The sequence below is a fragment of the Erpetoichthys calabaricus genome, chromosome 15 (genome assembly GCF_900747795.2).
Source record: "Erpetoichthys calabaricus chromosome 15, fErpCal1.3, whole genome shotgun sequence".
Lineage (NCBI taxonomy): Eukaryota > Metazoa > Chordata > Cladistia > Polypteriformes > Polypteridae > Erpetoichthys > Erpetoichthys calabaricus.
In genome coordinates, this window is record NC_041408.2 from 82,261,623 (window position 1) to 82,284,667 (window position 23,045).

Genomic DNA, 23,045 nt, shown 5'->3' on the forward strand with positions numbered 1-23,045 from the left:
ATTTAGTTGTACAGCAGCTTGTTTTACAAAGTGATACTGCATTTGTAGCATAGATTTACATATTAGCAGAAGCCCTATTTAAAGCTGATGGAAGAGGGACTATAAAATTAGAAAATGTTTATTCTCCCAATTGAACACTTCAAATTTAACTCTTCAGTAAATCAGTATGCATTAAAGAGATTACCTGTGCTAGCATCTTTTAAACCCATGATAAATTTTCTATACAGCTTGAAAAAACTTAAAAATGTATGGCAACCTCAAGGGTAGGAACATAACACAACAGACCTGTCCTGAGGAAAGATGAGGAGTTGCTCAGAATTGTAAAGTTCTTGCAGAACATTAGATAAGAACTGTCCCCACCATCTTTCTCCACCACAAAGCTGGACCAGCAATAACCCTGCATGCAGGCGGATTTTGGGAGTTCCACTGATACACAAGTGCTTAAAAAGTTCCTCACAGGCTTCAGCGTGAAAAGTGCTTTGAAGTACTGACGGAACAGAATGACCTGTTTAATTTAAAGAGGATGAAAAGTGTCAAAAGAGTGAAACGGGGCAGACGACAAAAGTAGTTACAACTTTTTCCTCTATGCTCCTCAATTAAAGTAATAGAGAAATTCAAAAAATCAAAGCATTTACATGTTTCACTAGAACTGGAATGTATGATATATTTAATACTGCTTGCCTATACATATGTTCATGACCACATAAAGATGGCAAGAAGAATACTTGATTCTTCTCTATAAAGTGATTATCCACCAACATGCATTATGTATGTAAAAGGAAATTAATCAAAAATGTTACTAAAAAGTGTAATACTCCATTAAAATATTTCTGAAACTCATTGTTAGATCAATATGCCACTGAAGTATTACATGAAGAGGATGGATACTTTCTATACTTGCCATTGGATGAATGTAGCAAACTGAGAAGTGTGTCCAACAAATAGCGAATTATAGTTCGCAGCTGTTCTGTAGACGAGTTCTGAATTAGTTCCTTTGGATCAAACATTTCAGGAAGTAGCTTTCTGCTGGCTCCAAGGGAGACTTTCAGCCGCTGCACAGCATGGTGAGCCAAGTTCAACTGGAGCTGTAACTGAATACAATCCTGATAGGCTGAAAACACTCTGGTGTCTTCCTCTACTGCTTTGTCTGGTTTTCTCAAAAAGTACTGAGCATTGTTGGCACTGTTCAGTGGTGGAAGATCAATATTTTGCAATAGGGTCTCAAGCCTATGACAAGCAAGATTATACCTGAGAGAGAGAGAAGGAGAAAGCAAATCAAGATGTCAAGCAAGATTATACCTGAGAGAGAGAAGGAGAAAGAAAATCAAGATGTGTTCCAAGAAACTGATAGTAATATATATTTTTAGCTAATGTTTTAGACTAAGAAACACAGAAAGGAGAGTTTGCATATTAAAATTTTAACTAGTTACTCTATTAGAAAGGACATTTCACTTTCTTATATGACAAACACTTTAACTGAGACAAACACTTTAACTGAGAAAATTAATATCTTAAAAGTGCTGCTCAATTGTCCACTAAAACGAACATCTTACAGAAGGCAAAAGAAATTTGAAACACACAAAAATACTGGCAATTCAAAAAATGAAAATACAGAACAGAAGGTAGACATTACCTTCATTTGGGTGTTACCTTTGACAGTTTTTGAAATTATAATCAATATCTCCACAGAATCTATGCCCTGCTGTCTAATACTTACAAATATTGCAAAATGAAAATGTTTTTTCAATATGCAGGAATTGTATCAAGGTGAATTAACTATTGTAATAGTTTGTTAAAATATTATTTAGGCATACTGATCAGCAAAGGAATTCAAAATACAACAGCAAATAGCAAAACCAGTATTTGGAAGTACCGATCTCTAAATCAAGTTCTCTACAATCACTTACATATCATTTATGTGAGACATTTGCTTTGTTAAGTGAGGCTGTATTTCATCATTTTTATCATAAAAAGTGTCTTTGCATGTGGCTTTTAACTAAGAAAATGGATAGAGGTCTTGAGTATGGATGTCTCATTGTTAAGACACAGTGAACTGACATAATATTCAGAATTTGGTGGAAAAAACGTAACTGCTAAGGTGAAGCCCAACAATCGATTAATGTCTAGCCCGACATATCCAACAAAATAGCCATGAGCACTAGAATTAATCTAGAATATCCTGCATATATGTGAATTACCCCTTGGGATTAATAAAGTACCGTATATCTAGCTATCTATATAATCAAGATTTGTTTTATTTACTCCATTGCCAACAGGCCTCCGCTTAATATTATATGTATTATTATTATAATAATTATTATATTATATTATATTAGTATTAATATATTATTGTAATATATAATTACATCATATTAATATTATAATACATATAAAACATTATATATGATATGTATCAAACAGGATTTGACATCTTTTCTCCATTGTTAAAAAAGAGTCCTCAGCTTAATATTATATATATTAATATATATTATGGTATATTTATTAATATATATGCATAAACACACACACTATACATCATTAATATACAACTATTTATTGACTTTGAAATACTAAATTAAAAGTGCTTACAAACATATGCAAATTTCAATAAACATTAAAAGGTGCTCATTTTCCTTGTTACAAAACCAAAAGGAAAAGGCCTCTAACATCAAGATTTTAAAAAGCTGTCAAAACTTGGGCAACCTGATTTTCTCAAAACACTTAAAACTGAATACACACTTACTAAAAAAACACTGATACTATGTGAAATTAAAACAAACACTATCTTTACTGTTTTACATTCTAGGAAGGATCTTGATTTAACAATAAAGAAGAAATTAGTCATTAGCAACATAAAGAGCTCTGCTGGCTCTCTAAATATTTTAGAGGAGTCCACATGTATAATTCAAGATTTTTCTCCACGACTAACCTGCATTGTATATCTTCTTGCAGTGCCACCATCATCGTTAGGTGTTGGTCTATATCTGGCTGACCGGTAGAATCATTTTCACCCCTTAATGGATCATGCATTAGTTTAAGTTCACTTTCCCAAGGCAAGATGTAGGTGTGCCCATAGTAAAATCCAAGCGGAATCTTTGCTCTTGCATTTGTACTACCATATCGCCCTATAACAGTGATCTGTATTAAGCAAAATAAAACAGTATTATTTTAATATCTCACTAACACAACCATGCTACTATCTAACGAGTGAAAATTAAAATGTAACATAAGAAGTGACTAAAGAAACATGACTCAAGAAATGAAAACCCTTAATTGTGCTTAATGAAACAAGACAGTTCACATTAAGGGGGATAAAAAAGGTACTAGGTTATAACAGAAGTAAAAATGAGATTAAAATAGATTACCTAGAAGAATTAGAAAAAAAACCATAGGTTAACAAAAGTAAAAAAAATTCATTAAAATATATATGAGGGACCCTCAGAATTTTATTATATAGTACATAAAAGCAAAAACATACCTTCATGAACCTGCAAACTGGAGGAGGCAATAAGTCGTGCAAAATAAGAGAATGAGTGCTTATATCTGTAGCCACCACCAGACGCCGTCCATCAATCTCTTCTCCCAGAGTCCAAATGTCAATAGACAAAGAAGCCAGATCTCCACAGGTAGGTATCAGTACGTCTGTGAGGAGAACGGGCCTACCAAAGTCTAATGTCACAAAACGGCGTGCACCTGTTGGCAAAACACTGTTATCAACATATACAATTATGTAGAAACTAAAAGAAAACAAAAATAGATCACTTTCCAATACATAAACCAGTTAATAAGTACATTTTAAAAAATTCTGGAAAAAATATTCAGTGATTTAGCAAAACAAATTCAATATATTAACTCATTAAAGTATATTGCATCAAAAGACTAATGCAGTTTTCTTGTCACTTAATACCTACCAGAGTGCATCCTCTCTATGATAATAGACTGATGAGGTGGAGGTTGCAAGAAGTGAGAAGCATGAGAGATTGCAAGAGCTAAACCACTTCCTACTGGATTCTGAAAATAAAAAAGTAATCTGTTAATTTCAATGGTAAATTCTGTAATTGCACTCCAAAATATAGCTAGCTAAATTAGGTAAGGGGATCATAGTATGACTTTCATATTCAGATTTGGGGACTCCCATATATACAAACAAGCAAAAAATTCATAAATTCAAAACTTAGAACAATTATACTGGTAAATGGTTCTGTCAATAAAGTGCAAGGCTACTGTATTTGTCATCAATGAACTACTGATATACAGTATTCAGACATTACTGATATACCACAATAATCTATTCGGTAAGGTTATTAATTTTACACATTCATTAATTTTATGTTGTGGACTACAAATTATTTAAAAATAAACCACAAGTAACTGTAATGTTTCTGACATGTGACAGCAAAATAAGTCAAGCAGAAATGAAATGCCCATAACTGCATAGATAAACTTTATGGATTATAGTGTTTGGCTCAGGAGAACAAATTTTGTTTTGAAAAATGTGTTTTGTTAGGATTTAATAAAAACACAAAAACTGCACCAATTGTTCTGTGTTAGATTTACAAAAACCAGTAAAATCTGTGGTACTGGTACATTTGAGACCAAGTAACTGATTCTTATTAAAAGTTCTCAAACCAAATGTTGCTGAGTAGCAACTAGCAAGACACATTAAATTGAAAGATAAATGGCCTAAAGAGAAAGTCAGAGAAAGGTGATCCACAAAATCACCGAACAAAATACTGGGTAATACAGCTTACTAGTTTATAAAAAGACCAACATTTAGCAGCTTTTAATGTAAATGAGCCCTAGTAAATTTTAAAATAAAGAACAAAAAGAAACCTACCTGTCCTTGACATGCGGTTTTCACTTTGTTTGTATTTTTGTTGTGAGCTGCTAAGTTGACTGGAGGTGGGTCTATCACTGAGCCTGGGAAGAGCTGAGCAAGCTCAACACTGATGGCAGTGGAAACTGCCTCATTGGGAGGGGTCAGAGGGGGCGTCATGAACAATGGGGTTGTTTTAGGGGTTGGTGGTATTACATCTGAAGGATGGATGAAGAATCCAGGTGTTGCAGAAGTATTTGAAGGCACTGAATTGTGAATTGGTCCCACTGCTGATGCTGCTGATGTTGTTTGATGCAATTTGGCTTCCAGCTTTGCTTTCTGTTATAGTACATATAAAAGAAAATTAAAAATTATTACTTTTCCTTAATGTAGTTAATCTTTGTACTGTTTCATTAAATTAAAATGAAGAAAAAACATACACACAAATTTTACATATTGACTTTAAAGTTTTTCCAACAACTTTTTGTTTTTTTTTGTCACAAATACATTAACAGCCAGATATGTATTTTACATCTTTGTTACAATGTCTTAATTACTAAGTACATTAACAAAGGATAATGATATATATTGTGGGGACAAATTACATCTTGCAACTATCAAGAAATGCTATCAAATGTATTTTCAGACTCCTCATTAATTCCTCAGAATAATTGCTTTTTACTTGTATTTATCTATTAATCTATCCAAAATATTCATGCTCTCAAAAAATACTGGTACTAACAGCCCAAAATGTAGGACCAAAATCCCCTGCCATTTTTTGTAAATCCATATTTAATAAAAACAAAATGTTGGTCAAACTGCTTCATAAATTCATATATCTAACTGGCATGTTACTACCAGTAGGGTCTGAGCCCTAAGGGTCAGAAGAATTAATTTAAAATGATTTTTAACATGTGTCTTGCATTTTAAGTAACCTTTTGTGATACCAGAGTTTTTGTTATATAGAATTGTTTACTTAAGCTTGGTGTTCCATAATAAGAGTGCTGAATGCTTGAAGAGTGAAAATGAAAAGATAGGCAAGGCAGAAACAGCTAATATAGCCATAGTGTGAGTCCAACCTGGCTGATCCAGTCACTAGTTCTCATCCTTATAGCAAAGTAATTTTTCCACTGTGTCAAAGGCTAGTCTACTTTAGACACAAAAACAAGCAGCAGCTTTTTAAAATATATACACACATACATATATACATATATATGTATATATACATATACATATATGCTTATACAGTACAATATTGAGGGAAAGCAAAACATCTGTCAACAGTTGGACCTAAAAATCTGAGAAGACACATATCAGCACAACAAAACAAACGTGCTGCCAGTTTGCAACAAGACTAAATTCTTTAAAAAAAATAAAAAAAAAAAAAAGTAAAAAACTTTCATAGATATTAATGTAATACACACCAAACTATTACTCATTAGCAACTAAGAGTGCAAACATGATCATATGGAAACCTAGGGAACATAATGTTTAACAAGGATGACTTGGAAAAAAGAAGGGTGAGCTCACTGTCCAATTGAGCTGCTCCATATACACTGTTGAGGCATGTGGGACTCGTATTTTCACAGAAGCAACTTCATAAATGCCAAACTGAACGTAACAAAAACACTATTCATTACACTTGTAGAACAAGTGTCAACGTCACCCTTGCCTAGATAATGAATGTAAGACATCAGTTTATACGGTTAGCATTCTGCAAAAAGTGATTTATATCATAAAATACTATTTAAGAAACAGATCACTCCCAGAATGATCCAAAACATTTAAGTAATAAAGTATGCATCGTTTTAACCCCTTGACAGTAAGAGAAGGCAATTAATTGTTTGCAGAATTCAATGAAGAGTGGGCAGGAGAAGTGGTGGGGGGCTGGTAATATAATCTATACCAACATGATTCTAAACAGCACTGCTTTCTAAAATATTTCTTACTTCATAGATCCACTACATCTACATACACGTAAACTAAAACTAACCTGCTGCTGCAGTTTAAGAAGTTGTTGCTGTTTTTCTTGAAGAACCTGGAGCTGTTGCTCTGCTGACACCATGGCATGAGACAGTGACTGAAGTGCAACCTGAGCAGCAGAACTCAATGCAGTTGAGGCCTCACCCACAGTGCCAGTTGTAAAGCCTCCTACTGATGGTGTTACTCCAAATGTACTCACTGTACAGTAACAAACAAATGCCTTGTTACTTATACAAAGATGCAACAAGTACAGATATTAAAACAAAAACAGAGCACAGACTTTTTAACATTAACTATAAAGATTTGGAAATGGTACATTTCTAGACCTGAATATAACATTTGAATATATTACACTAATTGAAGTTAAACAAAAATACCATCTTAACTGGCTGAATAATCTGAATTGAAAATAAAATGTAAATAATTATAAAGATATATACCGGTGAACATGCTTGCATCATCCCTTTCCACCCTGGTACCATCACTAGTGGAAACACAAGTAAAGTGCAGAGGTTCAACTTCAAGGAGTCCAGTTAAAGATGTGAAACTGCCCTCTGCAGCTGCACAGCTGCTTACCTTACCATTCCCTACAAACAAACACAAGTGAAAAGAAGTAGTGAAAAAACTAAATGTAAAATATCTAAAGGAATGTATGAAACAGGAAAATCAAAGCATAATTGAGATGTATATCTATAGAAGTATGCTCATTAAAAACAATGCACAAGACTTTAAATTAACAGTATACTATAGCCTTCAAACTCAATTAATGCAAAATGCAATAATTAAGAAAATTCCAAGTACAAGCAGAGAGATTCAAAGTCTTAAGTCAGAATAAAGTGACCATTAAAACAGCAAGGTATGAAATTCAAATAGCATCACAAAAGGCTTGATGCTTTTAGAAAAAACAGGTTATAAATACCTGCAAACTTAAACTCTGAATTAATATACAGTTAACATATGACTATCTGACTTAATTTGACTAAAATGTCTATAAAGGAGCACTTTAGTAATTAAAACATAGTTCTGGTAGTCAAAATTGAGTGGTTATATTCTTAATGTGGCAACGCTACCTATAGAAAATGAAATATAAAATAAAGATGACAGATACCTGAGAGTATTTCTGAGAGGTCAATCTCATCTGACTGCACGCCAATGCTGCTGTTGAAGGCATTCTTGCAAGAACCACCACTAACTTCCAAGTCAAACAAAACTGGATCAAATGGAGAGCTGTACAAGCCATATCTGAAAAAAGTAAATCATAGTTCTACTTAATTTTTTTTTAATTGATTGATTTGATTTACACCACAGTTATGGTGTTCAGGCTCAAGAGCAGAAAAGCTTCTAATCAGATGGTCATGATATGGAGATGTACTATATACTCTACTGGCATTTTATATTTCTTCTTTCTTTGTCTAATTTTGTTAGCTACGTTTAGACCTTGTCATCAGCGTCATTCAAACTCTTCAGTTAGAAGGCCACTATAATTGTGAAAAGAATGCTAGTCAGCATCCAGGATGAACAAGGCCTCTAACACAGAGATATAACCCTTATTAATTTTAATACTATGTATATATTTTGCTGTTTCATTTGCCTGGTGTGATTAAAAGAGCTAAATATCTGCAGGAATAAAAATTTATTCGATAAGGCGCTTCACAGTAGTAGATAATAAATTTAACAGTTTTCTTGAATTTAAATTTCTGCATTATGCACCTACGATATATATATTCACAGAAATCCAAACTCACTTTACTTGGTTCCTTTCAAATTATGGCCTCAGATAAAGCATGATAAAACAGGTATAACACGACACAAAGTTAACATATTTTATGATTCTGCAGTAAATTGTGCTCTTAGAAAGTCTAAACATATCTAGACTAAATGAAATTAATGGAATAATTGGAATTAAAAATATAATATACTGGACACAAATTACATAAGCAGAAATACTGCTGAAAGGTGTATTCCACCTTACATTATTCAAATGAACTGTACACTGCATGATATTGTGAGGTAATTATAATAAATTAACCACCTCACACTAAATGTACTGGAAAATGTATTGCATGATATGCAATTTTAAATCATATCAGACTGTGACTGGCAGAGATAAAAGTGTTCTGTGAAGAGAGGCTTTCTAATTATTGCCAATGACTACAAAACTTAAGACATTCTTCCCAAAAATCTTGTTGGCATCTTCTGACATCAAACCACTATCAACTATCATAACAAGTTAGTGTTCACAAAAGCATGAATATGTCAAAAAGTCATATGAATGCCTACATCATAAAGAAACTATTAAAGGTTAAAAACAAATTTTCATTACAGTATCAAGAAGAATAAAATCATAGCATTCATTAGTTTGCCTTGGGAAACTGTGCTCCTAAGTGAAGCTTTTTTAAAACATGGAGACATAGCACAATTAAAAGAAATTGACTTGAAAAACATAGAACTTGTCCTTTACGCACACAGAATGAAAAACCACTATCATTTTTTTCTGTTCAATTCACTTGGGCTTTCTACCAGGCAGCACTCACTAATTTTTAGTTGCGTTATTCTTTTGTACAATATTAAAGACAAATCTCTAAAAGCTTAAAACAAATTCTTGGCTACTGGGTCCATTTAAATAAATTGAAATAAAAAAATACTGTTCAATTAATATAATGCTAGATTTCTACTGAATCTTTGGCTAATTCTATCAAGATACAGTGAATGTATTTTTAATTATATTTCAAAGATGCTTCTGGTATCTGTATATTTTATATCACAATTACAATACAAACATTCGACTTTCTTATCTAAACATTTCCACTGACAACACTTACACAATTTGCAAGGTTTATAAGAAATATTTCACTATAAAGTACTGTCAGCTTGCATGTAGTTAATAACAAAGATCTGACCATGTTTTACATAATGCATCTGAAATGACTTAACCAAGTGTGAGAATGTTTATTTATATTGCCCACCTTGTCTGAAGTAAAGCTTCCAGAGCAGTTAGTCTGTTCTGTAACTGTCTAGATACAGCCGTCAGAAGAGAAGCACATGCTGTACTGCATCCAGCTAGGTCTTCATCCTTCACATAGTTCAGCAACACAAAATACCAGAACACAGATCCTACATTAACATAAAAAGAAATGTAATGGAGACCTACAACTCCTTTAGGCAAAAAAAAGACAGAACTTAAAAGAAAATAGACCTTCTACTAACTGTACAATAACTAGCAATTATATTTACTACCATTACATGGTTATACAGTATATTGCCAAGCAATGCTTCCTTACCTAACTACTTTGCAGTGTGTACCGATGTTCTAAACTAAATGCTAATTCGATTCTTTTAAAATCTAAATCGCATGTATGAAACTTTGTTGCACTACTAGGATTTTCATTTTGGTATTATACATCAACTCTTTTGTTGATATTACACTTAAAAGAAATCACATCTTTCTTCAACTGCAGAACTTATTTGCCAAGATTGATATTTTTTCTTTTTCTTTCATTAATCAGACACTTACCCCCAGTTGCAGCAGCAGGCAAATAAGGCATATTATCAAGCAAAGCATTCAGCAGCGCAGACCCGAATCCTTGCTGACTTGGATCACCTCTCCCATTGCTATGTATAGAAGAAAAAAAGGATATTTACTTCATTAAAAGGATACAGTTCCACTTTAAGGAATTTAAAAAGAAACATTGTTTTAAGCACTGGATTTAAGATGTTATAAAAACTGATATAACAATACATTTACAGCAATATATAAACTGTAACCTTTAGAGATGACCATCAAACACTAAAAGAAAACAAGCTATTACTAAACACCAAACACAAGCATCTATTACTGAAGTACTGACAAAGATAAATGAAAATAATTCTGATTCAAAACTTACAATTCTAAAATCAAAATATGTCACGTGTTAGCATTTAGACTATTACATAATGCTTCTTGTTTAAATGGACATTTATCTCGACTTATAATAGCACACAAGGCCTTTTCGTTACTTTACAACCCATGTCCTAAACAAACACAGATCTGCCTTTCAAACTTTCAAGAGTGACTCAAAGTTTTTTCTGAGATACAAGAACCACATACAGGCAAAAAATTGCCTACACCGGAACACTAATGCTTAGCTCTCTTTTTTCCAAATTTCATTTGATAAAAATGTAACATTCTGATAAGAGTATTGAGTATAATTTGAATTTATTTTGCCTTTTTCGGTGGGGGGAGGGGCTTGTATGGAGTGCTATCAAATGCAAGTTGCTCGTGACATTACACAAGAGCAAAAAATAAAGTCAAAATAATTTCTAAACATGTTGCAGAACAACAGAAAAAAAGTTTGTAGAAGTGAATTCAAAACTAAACTGGTTGAAAAAAAATTAGAACTAATTTTGTGTTAAATCTTTCATTTACCTTGTGCCCTTTGAGAGAGAGAGAGATAGAGAGATAGAGAGATAGAGAGATAGAGAGATAGATAGATAGATAGATAGATAGATAGATAGATAGATAGATAGATAGATAGATAGATAGATAGATAGATAGATAGATAGATAGATAGATATAGAAAGACAGAGAGACACAGAGAGAGAGAGATCTATAGTGCATCCAGAAAGTATTCCCAGTGCATCACTTTTTCCACATTTTGTTATGTTACAGCCTTATTCCAAAATGGATTAAATTCATTTTTTTCCTCAGAATTCTACACACAACACCCCATAATGACAACGTGAAAAAAGTTTACTTGAGGTTTTTGCAAATTTATTAAAAATAAAAAAAATTGAGAAATCCCATGTACATAAGTATTCACAGCCTTTGCCATGAAGCTCAGAATTGAGCTCAGGTGCATCCTGTTTCCCCTGATCATCCTTGAGATGTTTCTGCAGCTTCATTGGAGTCCACCTGTGGTAAATTCAGTTGACTGGAAATGATTTGGAAAGGCACACACCTGTCTATATAAGGTCCCACAGTTGACAGTTCATGTCAGAGTACAAACCAAGCATGAAGTCAAAGGAATTGTCTGTAGACCTCCGAGACAGGATTGGCATAAATCTGGGGAAGGTTACAGAAAAATTTCTGCAGCTTTGAAGGTCCCAATGAGCACAGTGGCCTCCATCATCTGTAAGAGGAAGAAGTTCAAAACCACCAGGACTTTTCCTAGAGCTGGCCGGCCAATCTGAACTGAGCGATCGGGGGAGAAGGGACTTAGTCAGGGAGGTGACCAAGAACCCGGTGGTCACTCTGTCAGAGCTCCAGAGGTCCTCTGTGGAGAGAGGAGAACCTTCCAGAAGGACAACCATCTCTGCAGCAATCCACCAATCAGGCTTATATGGTAGAGTGGCCAGACGGAAGCCACTCCTTAGTAAAAGGCACATGGCAGCCCACCTGGAGTTTGCCAAAAGGCACCTGAAGGACTCTCAGACCATGAGAAAGAAAATTCTCTGGTCTGATGAGACAAAGATTGAACTCTTTGGTGTGAATGCCAGGTGTCACGTTTGGAGGAAACCAGGCACTGCTCATCACCAGGCCAATACCATCCATACAGTGAAGCATGGTGGTGGCAGCATCATGCTGTGGAGATGTTTTACAGCGGCAGGAACTGGGAGACTAGTCAGGATAAAGGGAAAGATGACTGCAGCAATGTACAGAGACATCCTGGATGAAAACCTGCTCCAGAGCGCTCTTGACCTCACACTGGGGTGACGGTTCATCTTTCAGCAGGACAACGACCCTAAGCACACAGCCAAGATATCAAAGGAGTGGCTTCAGGACAACTCTGTGAATGTCCTTGAGTGGTCCAGCCAGAGCCCAGACCTGAATCCGATTGAACATCTCTGGAGAGATCTTAAAATGGCTGTGCACTGACGCTTCCCATCCAACCTGATGGAGCTTGAGAGGTGCTGCAAACAGGAATGGTTGAAACTGGCCAAGGATAGGTGTGCCAAGCTTGTGGCATCATATTCAAAAAGACTTGAGGCTGTAATTGCTGCCAAAGGTGCATCGACAAAGTATTGAGCAAAGGCTGTGAATACTTATGTACATGTGATTTCTCAGGTTTTTTATTTTTAATAAATTTGCAAAAACCTCAAGTAAACTTTTTTCACGTTGTCATTATGGGGTGTTGTGTGTAGAATTCTGAGGAAAAAAAAGAATTTAATCCATTTTGGAATAAGGCTGTAACATAACAAAATGTGGAAAAAGTGATGTACTGTGAATACTTTCCAGATGCACTGTATATAGCTATAGCTATATGCAACAGTTGCCCTATTCCTAACCCTTGTTAATTAAAAGTATATTGATTCAGTTATAAAACGTATGATTCAAGGGACTAAAGGCCACAATCCTGACTCCTAAGAGACTGGTAAGGCTTAAAATGCAGAATGAATGAACTTTACCAGAGCTCCACAAATGATCAGCCTTGAGGTCAATACAAAAAAAAAAAAAAAAATGCTGGAAGTTTGGTTAATTTTGTGGAGATGAAGTCTTTCTGCATACACAGACTTCAAAGTACAATCTTTTGTTTAAATACTTTGTACTTAGTCTGGACATCAGCATGAAATCAAACATGTAATTAAGGAAATCATATGTTAAATATAATGTTTGACTAGAGAACAAGAGCACAAGATTCTGATTGTACATTTTGTCTATTGTGCGTTACAAAAGCACAGTTGTAATTTTTTTAAATGCAGTCTGCTATGTGGAATTTTGTTGCATTTCAACTTTTCAGTGTGAGCTTTTTTTTTTTTTTTTTTTTTTTTAAGAAATTGTCAGGGTATGCACAGTATCACTTTTGTATGTTCTTATAACATGGGAAATTTATTGCAACTAACTATCAAATTGTGTTTAGGACTTGAAATTCTGCAGTCAAAAATGAACAAATACGAAAGTTTATGAATGTGTAATGAAAAACAGCACTTTGTTTTATACAGAAGACTGCATTTTTCCATCAGACATTTGAATCACATCCATATTACTAACCGAGAATGCTAAACCGGATGATGGACGCAGGCACATCCGGCCATGGGCCGTAGCTGCAAAAAAACGTACTGCGCAGGCGCAAAAAGAGTCCGCGAGAGTCGGAGAAAGGCGGACAAAAGAGGGCGACAAAGGCGGATGAGGGGCCGCGAGAGGCGGACAAGACCACAGAAACAAGGAGTGAGCACGCACCGAAAAAAGGAAAAGGCACATAAAAAAGTAGTCAAACGCGGGGAAAGCACGAAACACATTGCACACGAAACTAGACACACCAAAAAAAAAGAACATACGAGCGCACAACAGCAAGGCACGACCACACACCCCCCCCCCCCCACCCTACAGGCACGGGACGGGACGGGACACACACCAAGAGGGGGATTCAACAAGCCCATGGAAGACAAAAAAAAGAACACAAAACCACCCCACAGACCCTACAAGCAAGGGACGGGACACACACAAAGAGGGGGATTCAAACAAGACACAGGAACACAAAAAGAAAGAAGACGCTCGCGCAACAACAATCCCCCCCACACATCCATAAGAAGTGACACCCAAAGCCACATATTCTAAAGTGAACGTCGACACCTTCACACTAGGCAGCATAGGTGTCGGCATAGGTGTCAGCATAGGTGGATGTCCTTTCAATAAAGCACTATTAACTGTTCAACTGCAGAAAAGGATACATATTAACAGTGAGTGCGATCCTCCTTATTACTTATCCATATTTCGCATGCTGAGAAAGAAACAAGTCATGAATACACGGTCACGGGTACAAAACGATTCGGAAAGGATAACGGGAACGTGCCCAAATGGACCGACACAATGCACGTAGACGCATTCAGCGCGCGTGTCAAAGTGCTGCATCGAAAGAAGCACGATTTCAAACCGAAAGAGCTTGCGTATCAGACATACAAAAAAGGGAGCGAAGAGACAGAATAAATGAAGGGAGACGTGAACAACGCGCAAATGAACTGACAGAAAAAAAAAAGCAAGACGCGAAAAGCACCAAGCTCAAATGACCGACATACAAAAACGGACAAGGCTCGATACAAACAATGCACGTCGTAGACTGAAACGGACTTTGCGCAAAGCGGAGGCGAATAAAAAAAAAGAAAAAAATTGCGCGTCACAAATAATGGACATGCAACAAAAAGGCAATCAAACGCAAAAAGCAAAACATGCCCGTCGCGGACATCAACGCCACACACCTGTTAAACGCTTACGCCAAATGGCTGAAAACGCCTTCAATAAGGAGTCCACTATTGAGGAAAATTCTTTGGGATTAATGAATGTCATTTGCAATCATTGTCATTCACTTAACTTCACAGAAGAAACAACTGGCAATACAAATAATGAATTTACACGTTGTTGTCAAAAAGGTCAGAGTAGACTGCCTCCTTTACATTCATATCCTGAATATCTAAAGAAGCTTCTAACTAACGATGTGCCTGAAAGTGAAAACTTTATGAACTGCATTAGATCCTATAATAGTTCATTTGCTTTTGCATCTACCGGAGTACATATCAGGCCACCAAAAGGCAATGGCCCATACTGCTTTCGCATATGTGGACAAATATTGCATCGCATTGGAACAGTGCACCCTGAAACAAATCAACAACGCAAATATGCACAAATCTACATCCTAGATCCAGATGAGGCAATCTATCAACGCATGAACCTTCCTGAAAACAAACAATGCACAGAGCTTATAATGAGAAACGTCTCTCATGTCATAAACAATCACCCATTAGCTAAGTCTATAAAAATGCTACATGATGTTGAAAAGGAGGCCAATACAAAAGCAAATGCAGAAGGTATAGCGGCAACTACAATTGCTTTGGTCTTGATAAAGGACAAAGAACAAGATCCAAGACAATACAATCTGCCCGTCTTTAATGAAGTGGCAATTGTCTTTCAAAGTAAAGATGGTGAGCCTCCATTTCACAGAGATATTGTTCTACATTTACGTCCTGATAAAAACAACACACCTACATTCCAACGCAATGTTGCCTTCTCACGTGTTCGACGTTCATCTGACGTTAGAGTTAAAATTATAAATGATCCATGCCAAGGAAGACTCATTCAAGGACAAGACACCATCTTTGCTACTAATGTTATATACAAAGAAATATTCCAATAAAATATTAATATATGCCAAACACTCTATTTGTTATTTCTATGCGCATCATCCAAAGCTGCACACTATTCTATATCTAATTCATACATCTCACTCTTTGTCATGTCCCAACGCCAGGGGTTGGCGAGCGAAGCGAGCAGGGGGCGGAGCCCCCTAGTTCAAATATAATTGAATACATATTTATAATATGAAATATTCATGTTTTGATTAATACTTCCAGTGACTGGTCTAAAACATGTATAAAATACCACCAGACCTAAAAGGATCCCTAAAAAGTAACACCACTGAAATTTACATTATGCACTCTTCTTCTCAAAGCTAAACTGGGCTGCGTGTAAAATTTACTCTGGCTTACCTTATGCACAGTGCAAGAAACCTGGCACACTTGTGAGCTATACTTCGGCCTGCTTCAAAAAAGCAAACCCGCACTATATCTGTGAGAAGCTTTCTTGTTTTTGAAAGCAAGCCTTCCTTTCCTTCTCTTAAGCTAAAACAAAAAATAAATTATTAATATTACTTCAAAATACAAAAATATGCAAGAGTAACACAATGTTCATTTCAATTTTCTCTTAAGTAAAGACATTATTGTGATCTTTTGATTATAAAGTAGTTGATGATATTTAATTTAAATAAGAAATAATGTAGAATATCTAAAAAAAAAAAACGTAATGAATGTAACACAGTACCTACAAGGCACTTACGACATGTTAAGTTTGAGAAAAAGTTAATTACTGTATAAATGTAACTATCTAAAACTTGACATTTTCAGCTCTGAGTATAGTTGCATTGCTAAACTGATGCAAAAAAAAAAAAGTGTAATATTATTTTAGTTTATCACAATCACAATGGGAAACATTACCAATACACACACAAAAAACACACACAGAGTAAATATTATTTGTAGCAGATAAGCTTATGAAATATTTCACTCTCACCTGCAAGGCCCATTCGAATAAACACCAGCTAACCAACAAAGAATATCTAACGCCAGGCTCTGAGAATGCTCAGTGACAGGACTATCTTCAGCCTTCTTACAAAGACTATGCAACAGCCTCTCATGGAAATCTGGAAACTGCAACATTGCACACCGCTGAACTCTTAAAGAATAATATAAAATATACATTAATAATCAATCTACAGTAAAGAATATGTTATGCAAATCAGAAATACATAAGAGAAGAACAAAACTATGAGAAAGGTATGGCACCTTTTCATCTGTATTGGTCTCTTTGGTTGAAGGGGCTAAAAACCAAACAAATCTTCAGGGTATTTGTTTAAGTGTTCCTTAAAAATTAAGGGGAAGGCATAACTAAGGACCTTCCCCACCTTGAAAATTGGCTTGACTGTCAAATTCCTGATAGAGAGGCATACAGAGTTCTAATGATTATCAGCTTCATAAATAGATATTATTTGGGGAATTAGCATTACACCATACTTACATCAAACATATGTAAGGCACTGTTTGTAGTGAATATAAAAGCAAAATAGGCATATCCAATAATATCATTAGCTAACAATGTAGACAGATAAATTATACTTTATTTGTATATAAAAATGTCTGCCTTGGATAACACAGAGCTGCTGTCGTCAATAATTGGCTTGCAGGTGGCAGTAAGATGAGGTCAGACCTGCTCAGATTGTATGCATAAAACCTAACAGATATTTATGACAGTCATTTAATTAGGATTACATCTATGTTGAAAAGAATATGACTACAGTGCGTTGTCTGCTGAGAAACTACAGACTGAACTTCATTTCAGGTTTTTATTTACATTTTAAATGGAATTTAGGTGCAACACTAAGCATATTCATAAACATTCCCAACAGTTCACATCAAGTCAATTTAGAATTTCTAAATAAACTGAAAGCAGTATGAAGAATATCATAATTTGGTTAAAATAAGAGATAAAAATGTTTAGTCTTATATGAAAAAAACTCTTAACTAATACATCTTAACAGTTTTCAGTGACTAGATCTAGAATCATGGGTGCTTTACTATTTTGTATTTTTTTAAGGCAGTGACGTTTCAAATACAGGATGGCTTAAAAGGTTTCATTTAAATGGAAAAGCAGAACTGAACTACACTACATATAGCCCAGCTACATTTTTTGAGTTTTTGTTCACTCTTAAATTTGGCCAAAAGATAAAAACTCAGTAGTGTAAAATGTCTTACAAAAAAATTCCCTCAACTTGTCATGCTTTGCGTTTTGTGAAACTAGAATGTACGTAAATTGAATTGCAACTTTTTAACAGGAACTCAACACAGTAGCACAGGATATCTCCCCCCAGATTAAAAAAAACAATATACAAGGGACCAGCTGAATAGTATATAATGCCAGCCGAATAATAAATATCTCAAATAAATACACTTAAAGCTAAGAAACTGAAATAAATAAATATCAAAACACACAAAATATATGAAGAACCATTATCAATTTAAAATTAATACCTTTCTTTGGGAATCGAGGTTTTCTTAAATCTTCTAATTGTCACAGAAACTTCCTGCAGCAAATCACAGCCTCTAAGGCTATCAGGTTTTTTTGAGGAAGAGCTAGGCTCAGTCTTTGACGTGGATACTTTTTCCTGAGGAACATTAGGATAAAATACAGTTCAGTGAATACTTTAGTCTATACTATACCATATTCCTGTACATAATATCATTAACTATTATTGCCTTTATATACCTAGATTGACAGAGAAATTGTTTCCATCAATTAAGGCAATGACTGTTACATTACATCTGGGAGAACTAATAAGTTAATAAATAAAGAAGGAACTTCAGTCTCAGCAATTATTTGGTAAAAAATACATCACACACCATTAAAACTTTAGTTACTTTCACTCAATACTTGAGACATCAATTACAATTACTTCTTTCTTTTCTTCTTATTTTTTGTTCTGCTTATGCTTCTGAAGTAAACGTAATAGTGTATTTGTCATATTTTTAAATTGTAAAGTATCACAAATAAATATTTTTTATTTTAATAATAATACATGTTATTTATATAGCACCTTTCCCATTTTATACATCTCTCTATTATAAAAAAAAAATCCTGTGATGGAGACTAGGGAGACGAGACATGATCTTCTCGGAAGACAATTTGACGTCCTGCAAGAAACATGTTAACATCACGCAAGACAAGGCAGTGAGACAACATTTAAAACAAGTTCACGGACATCTAACAAAGCAGTTGTTGGAATGCTTTTGGCAGACAGACATCATGTGCTCCCAGCTTTTAAAACAACAACAAGTGACAAGCAGAACACGCAGCTTTCCAGCAGCAGCAGCAGGAGGCCAGCAGATGATCCGACCGCTTCTCCTTAGCATGCGTTCAGCCCCCCTCCCCCCCTCCTTTCACAATGCGAGCGGCAGAGACACGAAGTGGCAAAAGGATAGCTGCTGTACAGGCTTTTAAATGATCAACGTGCAGCGAAACAAAAAGAACATGCAGCTCGCCAGCTTGCCCCCCATTCACAACACAAGCAGCGTTATACGTCCTGCAAGAAAGATGTAACCACGCCCAGGGACGAAAATAAAGGATAAGTATTGTTTTTACAAATATGTAACAATTCCCATGAAAATAATCTCTTTAAGTTGTATATCTGGTAAACCAAACCCAGGGGTGGGTGAGTGAAGCAAGCAGGGGGCAGAACCTCCTAGTATTTTAATATGTACAACTTCACAAGTACAGACTAAACTTCCATTATCTCTCATAACTCTGCAATGTCAATATTATATTGGATTGCAATAAAAAGTGGTTCCAGTGGTAACAGTGTAATTGTTATGACTGCCATCTTGTTATTCAGAACCATAATGATAATTTATACATATAGAGAAAAAGCCTCCTTCTGTATCATTCAAGCACAGTTAAATAGTTTTCACTTTCCATAAACTATCCTTCAATCTATGCAATCATTTTCTGCATGCTTATTTTATTACAGGTAATTAGGAGTCAGAGCAAGCAGAAAACTACTCTGAATGTGGTGCCAGTTTATTGCAGGGTACACATCCATGGATGCACATATTCCCACTCAAGTAATACCAGGGCAATTTAGAATCACCAATTAACCTGGAAGCACATTATTGGGATTTGGGAGGAAAAACACACATATAATCCATACAAAAAACAAAAAAAAGCATATGTGATCGTGAAATATAAACTAACCCCTCAAAAGTGAATTGCTATATTAAACTATTAATTGTACATGCAACCCTATCACAGAATAATATTTCATTTGGGGTTCAACAGGGAGGCTTTGGGTATTCTGCCACACCAGAAGCCCCATCATTTGCTTCTTGATTTGTTTCTCTTTTTCTTCCCTTCATGTTGTTACACTTGTTGCACTGATGTTAACTGCACTGTGCTGATGGAAATCACTTACTTTCAATCTACTGTTACAGCATACTTTGCTATCTTGTAACCAGTAACTAAGTCTGGGTATTGTCTAAATCACGTTTGTAAGGTTATACTCTGTGAAAGGTATCATACTGAAAAATAGTTTGACTGGATTGATTTTTATCCTGAATGAAAATTCAATGAAATTCTATTGCTAATAATACACACTGTAATTTGAGCTGGCTGGCGCCGACCATAATCATCATTAAACAAAGTACCTTTATAGTACTTGAAACTAGCCTGTAGTTAAAACCTATTAAGGAAAACAAGTATTGAAAAATATGAAACACTGTTAAAAAATGCATCATAGAAAGATGTAATGTAATACCTTATTTGCCTGCACCCGTTGCAGGAGTGATGAAAGTGACTGTGCTTTGCTACCCTGTGGTTTAGATGCTGGCATTCTCACAACTGGCCTAGAGTTTTCTTCTGATCCTTTGTCATTGATTGCTTTTATGTGTACCAAAAATGAACGATACTTTCCCCCAGCCATACCTGTAACATAATACAAGCAATTTATTTATAGGTTTAGAGAAGACTATAAAATAAATGCATCAATACAAACAAAGTCTAAATTGAAACTTTTTTGAATTATCGTTATTATAATTATACAAAAATGACAGAAATGTCACTTCAGCACTGGGTGAGAGGTGGGTGATCGACAGAAGTAATGTCATTTTTAATAGCTTTTCAGTAATTTATTGTATACACAACTAAAATGATCTACAACATTAAAATTTGTAAAAATATGTGATGCTAAAATAGTTGTAATTGTTAATGGTTGAAATGTACTGCACAATAAACAAATGCTTCTGTTAACATATTTTTACTACAATAACTATACTGGGACATTATTTCACAACAGAATACTCTAAAAAGACACTTGCTAGCCATTTTAGAGTACTGATGCCGTCTCATTACCTTTGACAAGTTTTGGACTTGTTAATGCTAGCATTCCAGCATGCCCAGAAAGGTCCAGACCACTAGCCAGCCAAACAGGTCCACATAAAATATCTTCTTTGTGATCTTCTAAAAATGAACATAATCTTGATCCTTAAAAATAAATAAAATTAAATCCCTTTGATTTGCAGGAAGCTAGTACCTTTGCTTTGACAATAGCAGCCCAAACTAAACTTCTGATGAGAAGAAACAGATGTTTCAAGCACATCCCAAAAATATAAACAAGGAGTAACTAACAAAAACATAAACCAAGAATATGAGATTTAGAATCCAAAAAAAATTTGAAACTATTTAATAGAGATTTTGTTATGATATACTAAAAAGGGATAAAGCAAACTGTGGAAAAACATACAAATGAGTAGTTGAAACAAATAGTAGCCCTGGAGTCAGAACTATAACAAAGAAAAATGAAAACCTTTATAATAACCTTGTATCTCTTCAATTTCCATAAACTGCATATCCTCTCCAAGATCTCCAAGCACCGGCTTCTCACTTCTCTCCCCATTAACAAGCAAAGATTGAGATAAGGGAAAGGAGATCTGCCTGTCAACTGCTGACTCTACAAAACAAACCAGCAAACAATTTTTTGTTTTTGTTGAGTTTCAGTTCCTCGTAAATACACTTGAATCTTGGAGTGGTCTCTTATAATTCAAGAAATATTAATACTATTGCTTTGGTCATTCTGAATATACTAGGTCACAGAAAAAGATTTCAAAGCACAATAAATTACTAACAAAACTTGTGTAGGTGGTAATGTATTTATTAACATTTTCTGAATAGGTATTTAAGATATGTGGTAGAAAATTCGATTACATAGAAACTTCATAAATATCTAACCAACTTGAAGTAGCAATGCAGTCCCAATTTCTAGAAAAAAAAGTTTAAGGTAACAACATAAGCAGTTATTTACCATTCACTTTCCCAAGTCCTGGAGACTTGTTCTTCAGAAGTGTGACTTGAATTTGTGGAATGTTTGTGATGTTGGAGTTCATGACAAATTTGAAGTCCACATGTCCCACCATGCAAGCCTTGGGTAAGACCAGCTCAAATACATGTTCATCCCAGCTGGATCTAGGTACATCAAAAAGTGTTAACCAAATCAGTCAATCAAAGATGAAAAATATCTATGTAGAAACAGTAACAAAACTTAATTCCAATACTTACTTTTTAAAATTACAGTCATTTATTCTTCTTACAAATTTAAATACTATAAATTATTCCATAAGAAAGCACAATATAGCACTCTATTATTTTATTACCCTTTGTATTATTATCGAAACTATTTCCCCAAAGAAGCAACAAATGCCTGTATCTACAATGAGTAACCTACAGTTAGGTCCATAAATATTTAGACAGAGACAACTTTTTTCTGATTTTGGTTCTGTACATTACAATGAATTTGAAATGAAACAACTCTGATGCAGTTGAAGTGCAGACTTTCAGCTTTACTTCAGTGGGGTGAACAAAACGATTGCATAAAAATGTGAGGCAACTAAATCATTTTTTAACATAATCCATTCATTTCAGGGGCTCAAAAGTAATTGGACAAATTAAATGTTCATTTCTAATACTTGGTTGAAAACCCTTTGCTGGCAATGGCAGCCTGAAGTCTTGAACTCATGGACAACACCAGATGCTGGGTTTCCTCCTTTTTAATGCTCTTCCAGGCCTTTACTGCGGCGGCTTTCAGTTGCTGTTTGTTTGTGGGCCTTTCTGTCCAAAGTTTAGTCTTCAAAAAGTGCATGCATGCCTCCACCGTGTTTTACAGATGATGTGGTATGCTTTGGA

The 23,045-nt window shown here is 34.9% G+C and overlaps 1 protein-coding gene across 1 annotated transcript in view; it reads right to left on the reverse strand.

Annotated features, from left to right (window-relative positions):
- birc6 (baculoviral IAP repeat containing 6) overlaps positions 1-23,045 on the reverse strand; it is a 255,776-nt gene that overhangs the window by 169,322 nt on the left and 63,409 nt on the right. The window contains 18 exon segments of the mRNA XM_051919229.1: positions 286-505; positions 902-1,248; positions 2,930-3,138; positions 3,479-3,693; positions 3,912-4,011; positions 4,838-5,155; positions 6,810-6,997; positions 7,240-7,386; positions 7,908-8,041; positions 9,766-9,913; positions 10,314-10,411; positions 16,256-16,387; positions 16,836-16,997; positions 18,350-18,483; positions 20,626-20,792; positions 21,219-21,350; positions 21,685-21,816; positions 22,168-22,328. Of these exon segments, the coding sequence (XP_051775189.1) occupies positions 286-505; positions 902-1,248; positions 2,930-3,138; positions 3,479-3,693; positions 3,912-4,011; positions 4,838-5,155; positions 6,810-6,997; positions 7,240-7,386; positions 7,908-8,041; positions 9,766-9,913; positions 10,314-10,411; positions 16,256-16,387; positions 16,836-16,997; positions 18,350-18,483; positions 20,626-20,792; positions 21,219-21,350; positions 21,685-21,816; positions 22,168-22,328 (3,144 nt within the window).